Here is a 17,687-nt window from a genome sequence, read left to right as displayed (position 1 = left end):
GGTCCTTATCCGAGGCTGATGTCCTTCTCCCCTTCCTCAGAGCCAGGGCTTCTTGTGAACTTTCTAGAAGGAAGCGAAAGGCGTGGCTGCCCAGAGGTCGTTGAGACGCACCGTGTGCCGAGGTGCTTGTACGGCACAGTGACTCTCATCCCTTTGGGCACAGGTGCTCCGTGCCGGGGTGGAGCTGGGCACGCGCCCCTCGTGGGTGGCAGAACGCAGCTGGCGCGTGGCTTCGCGTTTTCTCATTTTCAGATTTCAGTTACCTTAAGTGAGCTTTGCACGGTCTCAGGAATGTTCTCCAATCACGCAGATTATTTGCTGTGAAACGGAATAATGATATATCGGCTGACTTTTAGATCTGATGGCAGATCCATCTCTTTAGGTTTGGGTTTTCTTGAATCCGAAAGCCGAGAAGTTGTAGGTGCCCGATGGGTGAGTTTCAGTGGGTACCCGTGTTCCCGGCAGCCGTGACCCTCTCCGTCCGGTCCTTCTGGTGGCCACGGTCTTGGGTGCCCTGAGCTAGGGGCTCGCCTCACTGTGTCAGCGGCTTCTGTTTAGTGCCCAGGCCTGCGGCATGTCACGCAGAGCCGCAGCGGCAGTTTCCCACCGCGAGCGGCTTTCCCTTCGTGCTGCCGTGGGTCAGTGCTGTCTTTGATTTTCCCCCCAAAAAAGTAGAAGTGAGTTTCAAGGTAAGGTTTTGAGAATTTCAGATGACAGATTGGAAGTACACAGTAGCCTGAAATGTTCTCCTTTTCCTTAAAAATTTTAAATGGTTTCAGGGTTTAGTGTGTGTGTTTTTAAGAGAGATTATATATTTTTCTTTTAAATGTGAGAAATGCTAAATTGTCCGTAACGCATGTGTCCTCCTCTTGGGTTATTGGCTCTGCCCATGTAGACACTGAAATACAGGTGGTGTATTTTAAGGGTGTTTAGAGTGTTTAAGTTCATGCATACTTGGGTTTCTTAAGGGGAGTGTTCTAAACTTTTCAGCTGTGATATACTATTAAGTGCATTTCTAGAAACTGTGGTTTCCCGGGTTTAGGGAAGAAGGGATCATTTTGTCTAGGTCTCTTGGCTGGTGTCTGTGTGGTGGCCGCACGGTTGGACGGGATGCTCCCCTGCATGGCCCTTCCCTCTGCGGCTCCCCCTGGGCTCTGGTCTTGACTTTGGAGCCAGGCCTAGGCTCTCTCTCTCTCAGGAAGGTCTGTTGACTCTCCGAACGCCTTGGCTGGTCTGCGCCCTGCTCACGTGTCCCATCTGTAGCCAGCAGGCCCTTGCTGGTTCCTTTCTCCTTCTTGGAATGTTTACTTACGGCTCTTCAAGTGTTGTGGTGGAAGGAAATCCAGCAGGTTTGGGGCCTGAGTGTCTGAGATGTGAGTGGAGTATTAATGTTTCCTGTTGTAGAGGCTCTGCTTCCATTTTTGCAGCCTGGGAAGTATGAGCAGCTCCCCAAATCACGTCACTGACGCGTTTCTGAATGTGCCAGTGACTCAGATTCCTAAGGTTTTTGTCTTCCACTGGTTGCCGTGCATCCATAGCTTCTGTGTATTTTACAGTTGATGTTTGAGTCACGAATCTAGAAAGTTAAGTTCATCTCTATTCCAGGTCATGTTTTTGGCCTGTCTTACTCTACGAGTCTGTCCGTGCTGTTCGGCTCTCATTCTGTGGTCTGATGCATTGGCTGTGGGCCTCCTCTCCGGGGGGTGTCCCCTGCGGCATAAAGGTCTCAACTCCTCCACACAGGCCTCAGGGGAACGTACCGCCCAGCATCAGCTTGCAGTCGGGGAGGCAGAAGTGTGCACAAGAGAATTCTCCAAGAAGAGTAGCCATCTGTTTACATGTGAAACATTTGCGGGGGGCCATGTGACTCTGATTTCAGGGCCTGTGTTCTGTTCACACAGAAGCCCTGGTTTCTGGAGGTGCTTCTGAGGCATCGGGTCTTTCCCGACGTCAGGGCGGAGAATTCTCAGAGGTCTTTTCCCCACGTGTGTTTTGACGGAATGATGTTTGTGTGGAAGCTCTGCCAAGAGAGAGAGGATGTTCTGGGGTGTGACCACTGTCTCTTGCTGGAGGGACTCAGACTACAGCCCTTGAAGCCTGAAACACACGGGTTTCTCTGCGTGGCTGGCGAGTCTGGAAACTTCTATCCATAGAGTAGGACTGTTCTGTTGATGGAATAGTAATAAAATAACACATTACCTATATTTTCAGACTTCGTGCTCAGCCTATGTTAGGTGAGAATATGGATTTTAGAATAAAAACTTGATTCATGATAGGACGAGATTATTCTAGATAGAGTAAGACATAAGGTCTCTGTTGTTGGGACTTGACAAAGTCACTTCTACCAAGGACACATTGATTGTGATGATGATGAGAGGTGTGTGCTTCCTTTGTTGGGCTCTGCATAGAGTCCTGCCGAGGGTGTCCAGGCTCCTTTCCCCCTTGCAGATGGCATATGTATGTTGCAGCATAATCGGGTTAAATTAACGTTGCAGGACTCAGGAGCAGAGTCTGCGCCTGCCTCTGGAAGGCTCTTTCCTGCCTTTCACTCGGCCTCCTTTCCCACACAACTCTGGTTTCTAGGTCAGAGTGTTAGAGCTCTTTGCTCACCAGGCAGTCTTCAATTCAAATGAAGTTCATAACATTTTTGATTAGCTCAGAATTTTGGAGGAGCTTGGGCACAGTATTACTGACCATGAAGGGCAAGGGTCTTTTCTTAAAAAGTAAAGAGAAAATGATGTGGCAAAACACATGGGAGACAGTGTGTGTGTGCGCGCGCGTGTGCGCACACGCTGATGCTGATGCATCCTTAATTCAAGGAAATAGGGTCGGCTGAGCAGAGGTGCTGTGTTTTTCTGCTGCCACTTTGGATGGGAGATAGGCAGCTGATAGAGTTCCTTACAAAAAAGTATTGAAACAATGTAGTGTGTGAAGACGCAACGCCATGTTGTTTCTCGTGATCTTTAGCAGGTGTCCGGTGTAGGCATCGTTAGAACCCAGACGGGCGAGCCATCCCCTTACACCCAGGAGACTCCGCACGACCGAAGTGATTGCCAGGGAAGGTTCTCGTAGGATGAGACTGGGTTGTTTCCCTAAGACCCATGTTCAAGGCTTGCCCTGTGAGAAATCGGACAAGGTCTGCCTTACAGCGCACACATGTTCTTGAGGATTATGTCCGTAACATTGTCTGCAGTGCAGAAGTGATTTTGTGTCCTTTTGATCTGTGGATGCACTCTGAATTCGGACAAGAATTTGGTTTCAGCTGATTTGATGGAGACTGTTTGTCATCCTTTCCGTTTGCCTTTTACATTCAAATATCAGATGTTAGGGGCAGACACACTCAGCTCCATGAGCATCATTTAAAAAAATGTGTTACTCCGGGCAGAACTTTTTCTGGTTGGTGTTTTTGTGTTGTGTTTCCGTCGAGTTACCGCTGAGCCCAGCAGTGAGAATGGGGCTCAGGGGGAGGCCCTCTGGAGCCGCTCCCCTGACGTGAGCACTGGCCTTTATTCAGAGAGACACGGGTGAGGGCCGTCTGCACCCCCATTCTCACAGAAGGGAACGTGGGGCCAGGGCCTATGCCCGGCCCGATTCCCAGGTGTCCTGTCTGTGCGCTGGAGGGCGTGCGGGCACACAGGTAAGGGGCCAGGTGGACAGTGTCAGTGGCGTGGGGACAGGTGGCCAGACTGCAGCATCCCCGTCCCTGCCCCTGGCCGTCTCCGCGGTACCACCCCGATCTCCGGGCAACGGATGGCGGGAGGGCGTCCAGTTGCCCCGAGGCCCCGCACCCCCCCCCCCCCGCCCCGGGGCCGCGGTGTGGGTGTCAAGTCCTGTGATTTATGTTCCCTCACCATCCCGCGTGTACCGGCTGTCGGCAGAGCCTGGGGGAAGGCTGCTGGTCATGCCCCGTCACACCGTTAGACGGACTAATGATGTTTTCCTCTCGCCCCCACCCCTGCCGCCGCCCCACCTGCACACCACCCACGGCCACCACCGCCCAGGGACGCTCAGGACGCAGGCCCGCCAAGGAGACTTCGTCTGCGTGGAGTGTGGGAAGCGTTTCCACCAGTCCAGCCGCCTCAGGGCCCACACACGGGCCCACACAGGTACCCCGCCCGCCACTGGGCCTGGGCCAGCCGCGGACCCCGGGGGGGCACCTGGGAGCCCAGCCACCTCGGCCTTGGCTGCGTCCCCAGCCACTGGCACGCGAGCTCCTGGCCCAGGAGGCCTCACGCACCAGACTCTCCCACCTGGCCCCCAGAATGGTCTTTCCTTCACATCCGAGCACCGTGTGGTTTAAGTTGAGATAAGCCTGTTTGCAAATGTCCCATTAAGAGAGTTGAATCCTCAGCAGTGAATATGCTAATGGGTTCTGCTGCCACCAGCACGCACCTAAGTCACCATGCCGTCACCGTGACACGCGGCACGGGCGTCTCTCCTCACTGGCGCTGTGTACCCTGTACCCTGTGTGCCCCTGTGCTGGTTGGTCAGTGCTGGTGGCAGGAGCCCTGGGCCTGTGTGTGCCGAGCTTGCCCGCGACCGTGGGGGCCGAGAGCTGTGCGTGGGGACCCCACGGCCCGCGGGAGGAGGGGGCCGGAGGGCTCTGTGTGGGAGCGTGGAGGATGCGGGCAGCAAGCCAGTTGATGCAGACAACAGAGGCCAAATGGTAAGTAAGGCAGGAGGGGGGTCCCCCTCCACAGACACTGATAATTAACGTTGTCAGTGACTACTTTCTCCAGCAGTGAGGTCTGAATTAAAGAGAGCCGTGGCCCAGGCAGCTCCATCCCCGTCTCTTACATGGAGTTTTGAAGCAAATTGGTCTTTCCCGGCCCCAGGCTAGGGCAAGGGCTTTATCTGTAATGGCCTCGCTTCGTGCGCCGTGATGAAGCTGGCATGCTCCTTGTTCCCACAGTGGCGTTGGAGTCTAATGACCTCCGAGGTGCTGAAGCCCATGCCACCTCCGCAGACGCCCCCAAACAAGTAGGTCTTCCGGTTAACTGGATGTCGGGTTTTAGCGTGGTCGCTGGGAAGAGGCGTGCTGTGATGCTCAGCACGAAAGCACCCAGTGGTTTTTCTTTTTGCCAGAAGTGCCAATAACTGCGTTGCTCTGATGTAGACCCAGCCCTTCAGGACAGTCTGGGGGCGATCGACAAACCCCGACGGCCGTCGCGGCCCTGAGTTACGAGGACGCGGCAGGTGCATGCAGCGCTGTTGGTCCTGCTGGGGGTGAGGCGACTGGTGGAGACTCGAGGTGCCTCGCCACACTAGAGAGTCCTGCTTTTCTACCCAAGGTGTTTTTGCACAAGTTTGTTCGAGAACAAGTTTTGCCAGCTTCTTTCTTAGCATGGCGTGTTGGTATTGCTCCGTGAGAAGTGCCAGGCTGCGTGTGGTGCTCCACGGCTGTGTCCGCTCCTTGATCTGGTTCCCTGCCTGACACACTCGGCCGACACAGTCGCCGTGCACGCATGCCTCACGTGTGTGGCCCGGCACGTGTGGCCTTTGTATGTTCACTGCTCTGTCCACACAATGTGGCCGCGCTCTTGCATACACTGATGGAGGGATTTGGTGTGAGCTCCTCAGTCGCGAGGCACACGCCGTCCTCAGTGGCCTTGCAAGTTGTCCTGGGCTAAGAGCTCCCTCCTTCTGTCCCCTCACAGATCAGCACTCTGCCCTCTCCCCCCACCGGCATTTTCCGTTGACATTCTGGCTTTCTGACGGGATTCCATAGCTGCACACTGTCCCCTTTGTAAAGCAAGAGGCGTCTCTTTGCCTCCAGAGCAAGCATCCAGGCCCCGTGTCTGGGTCCGCACAAGCTCGTGGGTCCAGTCCTGACCATCGTAACCATCCGTGGGACTCGGGGCTGTTGAGGATGCTGAGGGTGGTGGAGGCTTCATGGGAAGCTCAAGAGCCCTCCTGGTCTGTTTCTCTGGAAGAGAAGGTTCACAGTGAAGCCACCAGTGAAACAGGGCCACTGCCACGCAAGGGTGGACCTTAGCACGGACGTGGCCTCCTCAGCGCTTTGTGCTTGTGTTTTATTGCAATTTTAGAATTCCTCTTTGTTGCTAAAAAGCCTTTTCTTCGTATGTCATGGACTAAATGCCTTGTCGTGTGTTACAGTTTTTCAGTAAGTGATTTCTCTCTCTCAATAACACCAATAGTTGAGAATAGAAAGAAGTTAGTTCACAATGCCGTGGCAGTTTCTGAAATAAGTAACATCTCTCCGAATGTGGAATTAAAAGATCTCCAAACACATGTGACCTCAGCTCGAATTAGGTAGCCCTCTCCTTTTTCACAGAAGTAAACCGCCTTGCAAAAAGAGCCCCCACAATGTGTTTGCGGGACGTGGTAACAACAAGGTTGCACCATAATCGGAGAATGCATGTTGAGACTGGCGTCAGTGCAAAGTGTGGTGCGTAGGTGACCTGTTAAATCTGCCTGAGACATGGCTTTTGGACGAGAGTGTTTGGTGGGGTGGGAAACGCCAGGCAGATCCGCAAAGAGCTCCACGAGACTCTTCAGTAACACCCGTCAGGTCTGTTTCCTGTGCATTCATTCTCCTCAGTCTCTTTTAAAATGCTCCTGTCACAGGGAGAGGTAGGTCAGCATCACTAAGACTGCATCTTAAGTTATTTCTGTGCTCCTTGTAGGTATGCTGGGAATTCATAAGACTTGATACTCATCCTTGGTTATGACTGAGAAAAGATGTATTTATATTTTTGTTTTTGTCTCCGTGAACTCAAGTTCTGCAGTTTTGTACTTATTACCAACTGACCCGTTGACCTCATGTTTCCAGGGATGCATGTTACGTGCTCTACGTGGTTGTTTCCTCTTGGTGCAGGGCCCGCAGTGGGTCAGCTTTCTTCCTGTCCAGCCTTGGGACAGCGCTCGCCCAGGCCTGTGACCCTGATGTCGCACTGGATTGATCTGCCCCTCCCACTGTGGCTGCTAGTTTGCTTAATTCCACATTTGAGATCGTGGCTCCTGGTAGTACTCTCTGTCTTTTGTTACATTTAAAATAGCTTTTCTTTTTTTTTTAAGCTTTTATTTATTTGAGAGAGAGAGAGAGAGAGCAAGAGCGAGCGAGCCACATAAGCAGGGCGGGAGGGGCAGAGGGAGAGGCAGAAGCAGACCCCGCACTGAGCAGGGAGCCCGATGCGGGACTCGATCCCCGGACCCTGAGATCGTGACCTGAGCTGAAGGCAGACGCTTCACTGACTGAGCCACCCAGGCGCCCCTAAAGTAGCTTTTGGTGATGAATCAGTGAATGTTTTGGTTCTCTAAGAAGCTCCCATTTCTTTAGCATACTTTGGAATTTAAGAATTCCCAAGGAGGTATATCTGCCAAGATAATTGAAAACCAGTCACAGGTACAGGCTTAAATCTTGGTGTTTTTTTTTATCCTGTAGTTCTCAATGTTGCTGTGTTAGATTTAGGGTATAATGCATATCCATGGAGCAGTTCTGTGGTTATTTGTCTGGAGTGGGAGTCATGCTGCTCACCAGCATGTTCTTCCTCATGTTTTGGTGTGCTTTACTAACATTAAGTAATTAATATGTAAGTCAGATTCTTTTCTTGGGAACTTTAGAAGCTGCGGATCATGGGCTTTGTTTTTTTTTTTTTTTTAAATCATATAACATCTTATATTCATGGAGAAGTTATTTGATGTGGTACTTAATGGACTTTTACAGATATTCATAATGGAAATTCAGTTTTTAAAATAATCATTGACTCAGTCATTAACAGTATTTATTGAGCACCTACCATGTGCCAGGCTCTGTAATTCTAGGGAGACAAGCAGAGTACTGGGTATTTATTTTTCCTGCTCTGCTGTTTCTTTAGGTCCAGGGGGTGGTTCAGACAAGGAAACAGAGCAGAACAGTACAGTGGTGTTGGTCCAGGTGGCCATACGGTGAGGGTCCTGGGACCTGGACGTGGGCATTTAGGAGACCAGGGGGCCAGTGTGGGGGCCGGCGTGGTGCTCCCTGCAGGAGCCCACCCGGGGTGGAAGCGCATGTTCCCATGGAGTTTGAGCAGAGCAGAGTTCAGCGGCGCTGGGGGACGGAGAGCCCTGAGCTGGGGACTGAGTCATCAGTGTCCTGTCTTTAGAAGGAGTGTTGGGCTTGATGATGTTAAGATGGGTTAGGGCCGGTCCAGACAGGTGGCTGAGCACCGCTTTAGCAGTGCTTGGGGTAATCTGCGAGAGACACGGGGGCCCAGGTTAGGGTGGGGCTGGTGGAGGGCAGGTGTTTGGGCACAGGAGGTGGGGTGTGAGGGAGGGGAGGAGATTGAGTTGACCCCAGTTCTGGCTGCAAGCACCAGCTCTCAGGAGGAGGCCTACCCTGAGCCCGGAACTTGGCAGGACAAGCAGGGCAAACACAGGTTCCTGGTCCCATCTGAACCGCGTTTGGGGTGCTTCCTGGGGATCCAACTAGGAGTGTCCAACAGGAAAGTGAATATGTGGGTTTGAAGTGGAGAAGAACAGGAGGTGATGTGTGTTTAATAGCTTCCAACATGGAAATCCAGTCGCACCGAGCGAATTCTGCTTTCGGAGAACTAAGTGATGTAAACTTTTGGGATCTTGGGGTCCTGAGTAGAAGCTCTGATCTGACTGTCCCCCTCCCCCCAGGCGTGTGGCTTCACGCAGGTTCCCGGGTCTGTGGACTCCGTGCACGGCTGCTGTCCGTCGTGGCCGCAGGGGACTCGGGTGCGCACACACGTGGACGCCGCTGCACGCAGGCCGGGCGCGGGACCACGCTCGCAGACTGAGCTGGGGAACCGGCCCTAGTGGCCGGTCTCTTTCCTCCGCCTCTCCCGGCTTGGTCAGAACCCGGCAGCGTGCTTGCAAAGGCTCTCGTTTTATGGACGAGTTGTTCCTTAGAGGGAGGGTGTGTCGTTTGAGAAAAGCATTGTCGCCGAGAAGCCGGGCCCTGGGTCGCTGCTCTGGGCGTGAAGGCCTCAAGCTGCCAGGCAGGCGCTGTGCCGCACCTGCAGCCACATTGCAGCCACCCTGCTTTGCCGGAGTAGTATCCAGATTTTCTGCGTTAGCTGAGTCGGACAGATCACGATGTCCTGGGTCTCCGAGTGAAACAGGCCGTGAGGCACGGTGTCCGGGTCCACGAGCCAAAATGGGTCTGATTCCGTTGGGTCCGAATGAACAGAAACTTTGAGGAGAAGTGAAATGATTCTCTTTTGATGTGTTTTTTGGCAACACTCTCTTTTCTGTACGCACACTGGTCGACGGGCATTCCTCCCGCAGGTGGAGTGGACAGGGTTGCCCAACGCTTGCAAGTTATGGATGTGGATTCAGCAGTAGAGTTTCTAGAAGGAGGCTTGTGGCCACCATGTGTGTTTGGCAGGCATTTACTCTCGCAGGGCTTGGGTGCTGGAGCGGGGGGGGCCATCCTCACAAGTGAGGCATGACCACACCGTGGGCACATTGTCCCCACCCTCAGGAATAAAGGCCCCGCTGTTTGTGCTTCTCGTTAATATGCATTGAATTCCGATCATGAGGGTAGCTAATATTTGAAGCAAAATTATAAATGAGAGGAGAGCTTCATGCATCTTGTCATTTCAGGATGCTTTGTCATAGATTTAGCATGACTGAGTAAATGTTTAATTTCTAGTAATCACCAGTATTCATCATTAGGGAGAATATTTTTTGAAAATAATAGGCTGAGGTGTGGGTATCATTGTCCTATGGATGTTAGGGGGAAAAACTAGGAGGCTTTTTTTGTGTGTGTTGTGAAGAAATTGTTTTTTCTGTTATGTGGTTAAACATTAGAAATTAAAATAATATTTATTTATTTATTTATTTATTTATTTTTTAAAGATTTTATTCATTTGAGAGAGAGAGAATGACAGATAGAAAGCATGAGAGGGAAGAGGGTCAGAGGGAGAAGCAGACTCCCCGCTGAGCAGGGAGCCCGATGCGGGACTTGATCCCGGGACTCCAGGATCATGACCTGAGCCGAAGGCAGTCGCTTAACCAACTGAGCCACCCAGGCGCCCTAAAATAATATTTAGAACAAAGAAAAATGAACCCTCTCTCCCTGCAACCCCCTGACACTGGGGAGGGTATGTGCTATGGTGAGCGCTGTGAATTGTGCAAGACTGTTGAATCCCAGATCTGTACCTCTGAAATAAATAATGCAATATATGTTAAAAAAAAAAAAAAAAAGATAGCAGGAGGGGAAGAATGAAGGGGGGTAAGTTGGAGGGGGAGATGAACCATGAGAGACGATAGACTCTGAAAAACAAACTGAGGGTTCTAGAGGGGAGGCGGTGGGGGGATGGGTTAGCCTGGTGATGGGTATTAAAGAGGGCACGTTCTGCGTGGAGCACTGGGTGTTATACGCCAACAATGAATCATGGAACACTACATCAAAAACTAATGATGTAATGTATGGTGATTAATATAACCATAAAAAATTTTAAAGAAAAAAAAAATAAAAGACCAGACTGACTTTTGCTGAAATAGGAAATCTGGTGTTTCCAGTGTGTTTAGACTCCTTGCCAAAATTTAAAGACTATGATTAATAGTTTATTTCTTATTATTCTAAATGTTATTTTAAAATAGTTAAGCCAGAGAAATATTTCCATTAATCAAAATAAGGGGAAATGAGAAAATAAATGGGGCCCTAATCTATCTCCTGTTTAGCTGTGGATATTATAATGCAGATGATGGAGAAAGCACATAGCGGGCATACTTGAATACATGTACAGTCAGATTTTGGATCACTGTTAGATTCTTAGCATCACAGATCAGATTTCAAAATCCAGCTCAGGTGTCTAAACAGCTTTCATATTCATAAAACCAAACAAACATCTTAAAACACATTATCCATTTTTCTCTTAAGTCAAACATACTATGAAAAGTTGTGAACAGCATGAGTGATTCGTGTAAAGTGACACGCGGTCACGTGAGCTGCCACCCACCCGTGGCTCAACCAGTAGAGGTCGTGGTCAGGAAGGTGCGTGCAGCATCATTAAAGAGTGAGCGCCACACGCGTGTGCCAGACGCTAATTGTGTACCTCTCCATCTGAAGGCTGAGAGGTCCCTGTGTGTCCTGGGAGGGGTTTTTGTCATCGACCCCCCCCAACACGAGTACATATGCATCCCCTTACCTTATAAAGACAAAAGGGACAAAAGTAGACCTTACAAAGTTCCAGAAGTCAATATCCATCTCTAGAACACTGAAATGCATTAAGGAATATAATTATTTCTTTCAGCATTACTGAAAGGCCCGCAATTCACACAGCAGCAAAACAAAAACAAAAACAAAAACCCAAATTTTCCAGAAACGTGTTTCTCTGAGTACTCTTGTCTAGTAGGGGGGAGAAAGCAACCTGCGTGTGCTCAAAATACTGTGTGTGCACTTAAGTATTTCTGTAACTCCTTTCTTCCGTGACCACATTTCCCCTTTGCCTGATTTCTTAAATGAATTTCTTTCATTTCCTAAAAAGCCTGTAGGACAGCTGTATTGAGTAATAAATGTGGTCCCAATGAATCAGTAAGTCAGAATGACTTCCTTAAAGAACGAGATGCTATTTGAACATATCCCTTCAATTTTAAAGCATATTTTTGCATCTTTGTGTCTAGATTTATGGACTAAACTTAACAACCTGGTTATTAGGGTTGCCAGATTTTGCAGTCCTTCTGAAACATTTCTAAAACTTTCTGAGCTTTGCAATTTAAAACTTCTGTCCTTTATGGAGGGGGCCCATCCTCCTGTAACCTCTCTATTGCTGTTTTTTTTATCTGCCCGTGCAAGTTTGTGTATCCTGGTTCCAAGGAAGAGAGGTCCAGGTGACTATTGGGGGTGCAGTCCGAGTTGTGTGTACAGAATCCACACTCTAGAATCGCCTGCAAGTTTGTTTGCTACGTACAGTTACTTTGTAGAGACTTCCAAGGCCATTCATGTAACAACTAACAATAACTCTCATTTTTCTCTTGGCAAGCACAAAGGCCATTTTCCTTCCTCGAATGTATCTAGAAGCAGTTCTGAAAGCACCCTGTTGATGAATCTCTCTGTGGTGTGATGTCGCGGTGCAAAAAATGTAAAACCTCGCTCTCAGCTTACTGCAGGAAATTCACCATCTACTTGAGGATGTGGTGTTACTGTTACATGGCAGATAAACTTCTGTTTATACCACTGTGCCCGCCCTCAACGACCCCCCCCCCCCGCCGCCCAGAATTTTTGTCGAGTATCTTACTGGACCTCCTTCAGTGTTTATTACTGGATGTCATGAATGTAGGGCTAGTTTTAAATAGGAGCTTTCTGAAACTATTAACTAAAAAGCACTTAATTCGTGATGTCAACCAGACCCCCCACCCCTGATTTCTAGGGTTCCTAGAGGCATAGCTGGAAACCAGTCAGAATTGTGCGAGTGCTGTGGTTTATGTATGCCTGTTAATTTCAAGCGATTGGTCTCACTTCATCAGCACTTTAGCTGAAGGTTAATGCAGTTTAGTGAGATTAATCTTGCCCTGTTGTTTTTGTCCTCAGATCGTAAACTCCATTGTTCCAATAGTGATGCTTCAAATGTCATTTGAGAGCCTTCTCTAAAAGCTACAGGCTCACATTTATTCCCATTTTTATCTTGCAGTGCACTTGACTTTAGAATACCCCTCTGTTTTTGCAACACGGTCATTATTTGTGGGAGCTGGTGAAAGCGCTCTAGATTCTGACAGACCTATGTGAGAGCTGTCCTTTTCTTATTCCGTTTGTATGACCCCCAAATTCAGCCTTGTTTTGAAACCATCGTTCGCCTGTGAATCTGCTTTGTACTACAGAATTCTGCGTTTTTGGGAATCCTCCCCCAATTCCATCTTGCCACCTTTTGACCTTCAGAGCCGGTTCAGACACTATCTTACGTCTGAAACAGAGAAGTCTAAGGATCCTCTCTGAATCTCTAGAAGTGATAGTCCAGAGCTGCCTCCACAAGGCAGGAAGGCCCCTTTAAAATCTCTCGTGCTCGAGCACAGTGAGTGACCACTGAGGTCAGGGGTCTTCACCGGCCTGACGGGGTTGCTGCCTAAAGGTCATTGTTTGTGTTCTTGAGTGTTGATAAGGAAATTAATAGGAAAGATGCACTTAGACACCAAAAGGCAGAAATGAGCTTTTCTGTTGTCTGCTTTTTCTCATCCAGGGGAGAGACCATTCTAACCCAGATACCGTCCTGACAGTGCCTCTCAGAAAGGGAACCTAGAGACTCATTTCCAGCGAACCCCGGTGCCCCATGACAGCCGTTCGCAGCCCCTCGTGGACGTCCCAGCAGTGACCCCAACCCCCCCGTGGAAGAACAGCTGCAGGACTCCCGACCGGACACCTTTGATCCTGGAGCCCTGTGCTGGAGTGGAGACCGAAGGGAGATGCTTCTCCTCCTTGTGAAACGTTTCAGAATAAATGAAGATGGTCTACTCTAGAATCCCATGTAGATATTCTCTATGCATCTGTGTGCTCATCCATCATAGTCCCCTATTTTCTTACAATAAACAGTGGTGTTGGCAGGCACAGGAGAGCACAAGCATCTGTGTTGTTCGAGACACGTTTGAGACACTGGAGAGAGATTCTTGTGCGTGTCCGAGAGCCTGAAGAGCCGAGCGCCGTGCAGGAGCCACCGATGCTCAGGAGGACTGTCGGGTAATGTCAGGACACGTGGTGGTGGAGCTGAGGTTGGCAGAGTATTAATACCACAGCCTCTCTGCGTCGTAGGGGGTATTTAAGATAGTCCGCACGAGAGTGGAAGGAGGTAGCCTGTGGAAAGCAGGCTCGCTGGCGCGGGGCCGCGGCCAGGTCCTAACTGTCTGGGGTGGCCTTCGGGGGCCATGGGCGTGTCCCGTTTGCCCTTTCCGTCCTTCCCATCGTCTGCGCTCAGCGAGCCCACAGAGGAAACGTGTCTGTGGGAGTGCTTATATTCTGTTTCGGAAAAGAGCTAGTTGAACACTAAGACAAGCAGGCTTCTTTGTTTATTCTCAGGACCTTTTTGTAACAGGGCTACATTCTGCAAACTGCTCACCAAGGAAGACTGCCCGTAAATTCTCTAGCCACTGAACCCTCCTGGTCTAGACCCATTTTAGTGATGGTGGGAGAATCCCTGAGCAGGTTTGGGGGCCCTGGTGCTCTGGAACCCTCTGCTCTGCCCCTCCCCCACTTCCATCTGTCCCTCCACCAGCCCAGCAAGTAGGTGTCTTTTCTTCTGGGGCCTGGGGGCCTCCGCAGGATGAGTACCTTCATTCCCAGAGCGTGGAGGTCCCCAGGCCCCTGGGTGGGGGCGGCTTTATATACCTCTTCCTCAGTCCCGCAAATGCAAGTTTTTGTGGTGGGGGTTAAGGCCCATAACAAAGGATCTTAAACCGTGCAGTGTACGCAGTTAAAATTGTATTCCACAGATATAAATATTTTCTTTTCCTATTACCGTGACACTATGTGTGATGGTAATATTTCTGAGAGTTTCAGATTTTTGCACATATGATTTTATGCATTATCAAAAGTTACTGCTGCCTTGAATGAAAATGTTCTGTGAAATTTTTTGCAAAAGCTTTACTAGGTTTTTTTTAATTGTGAAATTTTGTAAAGGCAGGAAATGGATTAAAACGAGCATGCTAAATATATTTTTCAAAAAAGCAATAATTTTACATGTACAGAAATTATCCTAACCTTTAATACTGGTGAGAGCGACAGTTTACTTAATACAGTAATGGATTAGTGCAGTTTTTTGTAGAAAATGGGCTTCTGATACAAAGATTTGTTTAAACACGTGTGCACGCACACACACACAAACCCTAAAGTGTGGTTTTCCTGTTCTAATGATTTGTTGAATTATTATTATATTATTATTATTGTTAATGTTGTTATTAGTTAATGTTTGGTTCTGGATTCTACTTGTTACTGAATTTAAATTACTTGAGGTTCTGGTTACGTGGCAACACTTGCAAACAATGCGATGTAACTGACCAGCTTCTCCATACATATGGATGTGCACACACGTATGTATCCGTATGTGTGTGTATGTAACGTCTTTACTTATTTTTTCCTGATACTCTTACACCAGATATGTACCAGAATGATCTGTTGTGTCGGTGTAATTAGGAATGTCATGCAGATTCTATCGAGCAGCTGTACTTGACTGTTCTGTATTTTGAGCAAAGTTGCAGAGACACATTCCTCTGTTCACCCTAGAAATCAGAATGCCTTTCTGTTGACTTACGTTTGATCATTTTGATAGTTTCCCCAAAGTAATAACTTCCACATTTCATTTTCTCGGCTAAAAGTGGATAGTGACAGTTCAGGGATGCACAGGGGCTCCTGATCCGGTCCCGTCTTTCTCTGTGTCCTAGCGATTAAAAGCAGTTCTGTACCCAAAGTGACACGGAGGTGTCATGTCCATTCTTCCTGCTCCGGAAGTGGCACCCAGGAGCCCCGCCAGCAGTCGGAGCTGCCTGGTGGCAAGAGGGGGGCGCGCCGGGGGTCCCATGGGCCGAGCGTGCAGCCCGAGTCCACTTACGGAAGCAGGTGCCGTGCCGAGCGCAGAAGTCGGCTTGCACGTAACTGAGCAGATGGAGGAGGACCCTCCGAGGACGCCACCCTCCAAGACATGCCGTTCTCGGGCCTGACTGTGGTTTCTTTCTCCCACTGGCCATCAGTATTGTTGGGTTTGTTAATGCGTTGATGTCCGTTTGACCATTGTATTTAATATGATTTGTGTTTTCTTATTTATTTAGCCAATGTGTTTTGATTCGCTTTTTTTCGAATGATAATTCCCGCACGATCTCTCCTGTAAGTCATCTTCTGACTGTTATGGACTCTTTCTGCTACCTCTACCGACCTGCTGTTTCCTCGTTTCTTAACAGGATTTTTACAGTGTTGGCGTCTAATGTAACTTAGACAATAAAGGGTTTGGTTGTCTACACCGCAGCTTCTCCGGGTATCTCCCCGCCCCACCTGCGCTCCTGGCGCGGCCCCGTTGGTCTGGCTCTCCTCCTTGCCCCCTCCTCCTCCCGGCTCACGTCTCTTCCTCGTTGTCCAAGGCAAATAACACAGAAATAATAATGAGCTTATAGGAATCTTTCAGGTTATTCACTCATATTCCTTAATTTGAAGAATGAACATTTAAATTCTCTGAAAAATCAGCTGGTAAGCCTCTTCCCTGGGACACACTCAGCCCTTCTGCCACTTTCCTGCCTGCTTTGGGAGGGTCTCTTGGCGTCTCAGATGGACACATTTCACGTTGGTCAAAACACAGTCCAGATCTTCAAGGCACGTGGATTTTGCCTTTCCAGTTTTGAAAAGTATTAAATGCTTTGAGAGGTCCCTCCGATACGTACTTATTTTTGAAACTGAGAAAGACAGTGGTTTCCTGAAATGCACGTGCCCCGTGAAATTGCTCTGGTTAATAATTACGCGTGGCCGCAGGGTCAGGTAAAGATGGGGAGTTTGCCCAGTGTGTCGAGAGCCATCTTCAGACTTGGCCGCTCTGTCATGGGTTATGTAACGTTATAGAAACATCTCGATAAGGGCACGCGCACACCTAGATTTAGTAATTGAGCACTGCTTTAGGATGGATGTAGTGTTGAGTGCAGCGAGTAAGAGGTGCCGTCTCTCTCGGTGCCTCCCAGGGAGCTGCTCGTTCTTCCCCCTGAGAGAGCGAGAGCGAGTGAGAGCGCTCATAGCCCATGGGATGAGTGTCCCCTGGACCCCTGGATCACCAAGGGACTACACGTGTCAGTCTGTGTCCAAAAGACACTGCGCCTCCTGGATTCTCGTGGCCAGAGTCCCTTTACCAACACCCTGCTTTAAAGCAAAATACGATCACCCCCCAAACCCCGAGAGGTTTCAATGATGTACAAACGAGAGGGACTGTATTTGTCTAACTTTTCCTTCCCACTTTCTAGACGAAGTAGCATATGCTGTTTTACTGCTTTTAACTTTGGTGAGTTCTAAGTGCAGAGCGTTTTGTTCACTGAGAAAAAGAAAAATCACCGGCCAGGACTCCCAGTGGTGGTGTAAGTGCACTCCCGGGCCCCCGCATGCCCGTGTCACGGGACCGAGGGAAGATGTTCATTCTTCACCAACTTGGCTAATTATACTTCGAGGCAGTAAAATGCAAAAGACCATAGAATTTGTATTTCTTTTTTTTTAAATACAATTTATAACATTATATTTTGTACTCTTTATATTAGAATTTGTAACTAGATTGATGTAGTTAACTCTATTTCTGAAAAAAATAATTCAATGTTTCAGTTATGTGATAAAAATATTTAGATAAAACATATTCATTCTATTGGAATTTGAAATCAATAAAAAGATCTTGGAGTTCTTGAGATTTGTTAAGACCTTTTTCCCTGGTTTCAGGAGGTGGCCTAATTCCTTTGTCTTGATCTCTGGTTTTCTATATTCGTTGGCAGAACACAAAGCCAAGTGTTGGCACTCTTTGTATAAGCAGAAGAGTTTTAAGCATGATTCACAAGATAATTCATCTAAAACTACGTCAGAATGGCCAGAGTATTTTTTTTTTTTTTTTAATCTTTTGTAGACTCCAGGGCATACACACTGTTTCTTTGTTTTGGAAGGTGACGCTATAGTTCGTTCTCTGCTGAAGCTCATCTCTTCATTCCCACACCAGACGCACACACCATTCTCGCTCTCGCTGTGTGAGCCGCGCAGGATGTAAGGGATGGCCATGGAA

At 48.9% G+C, this 17,687-nt stretch overlaps 1 protein-coding gene across 12 annotated transcripts in view; it reads left to right on the top strand.

Annotated features, from left to right (window-relative positions):
* Positions 1-17,459, top strand: part of ZNF516 (zinc finger protein 516) — a 119,293-nt gene extending 101,834 nt beyond the window's left edge. For 9 of the 12 annotated variants that reach the window (XM_027575641.2, XM_027575643.2, XM_027575640.2 and 6 more), the window contains exons 4-6: positions 4,002-4,106; positions 4,913-4,980; positions 13,149-17,459. In XM_027575641.2, the coding sequence (XP_027431442.2) occupies positions 4,002-4,106; positions 4,913-4,980; positions 13,149-13,208 (233 nt within the window). In that variant the 3' untranslated portion in view covers positions 13,209-17,459. Of the gene's footprint in view, positions 1-4,001; positions 4,107-4,912; positions 4,981-5,085; positions 5,173-13,148 lie in introns of those variants that run through there. The other 3 variants (XM_027575649.2, XM_027575651.2, XM_027575652.2) reach the window with 3 other exon arrangements.
* Positions 17,460-17,687: the final 228 nt, after the last annotated feature.

This window comes from Zalophus californianus, chromosome 14, assembly GCF_009762305.2.
Source record: "Zalophus californianus isolate mZalCal1 chromosome 14, mZalCal1.pri.v2, whole genome shotgun sequence".
Taxonomy (NCBI): Eukaryota; Metazoa; Chordata; class Mammalia; order Carnivora; family Otariidae; genus Zalophus; species Zalophus californianus.
This window is presented reverse-complemented; position numbering and strand designations above follow the sequence as displayed.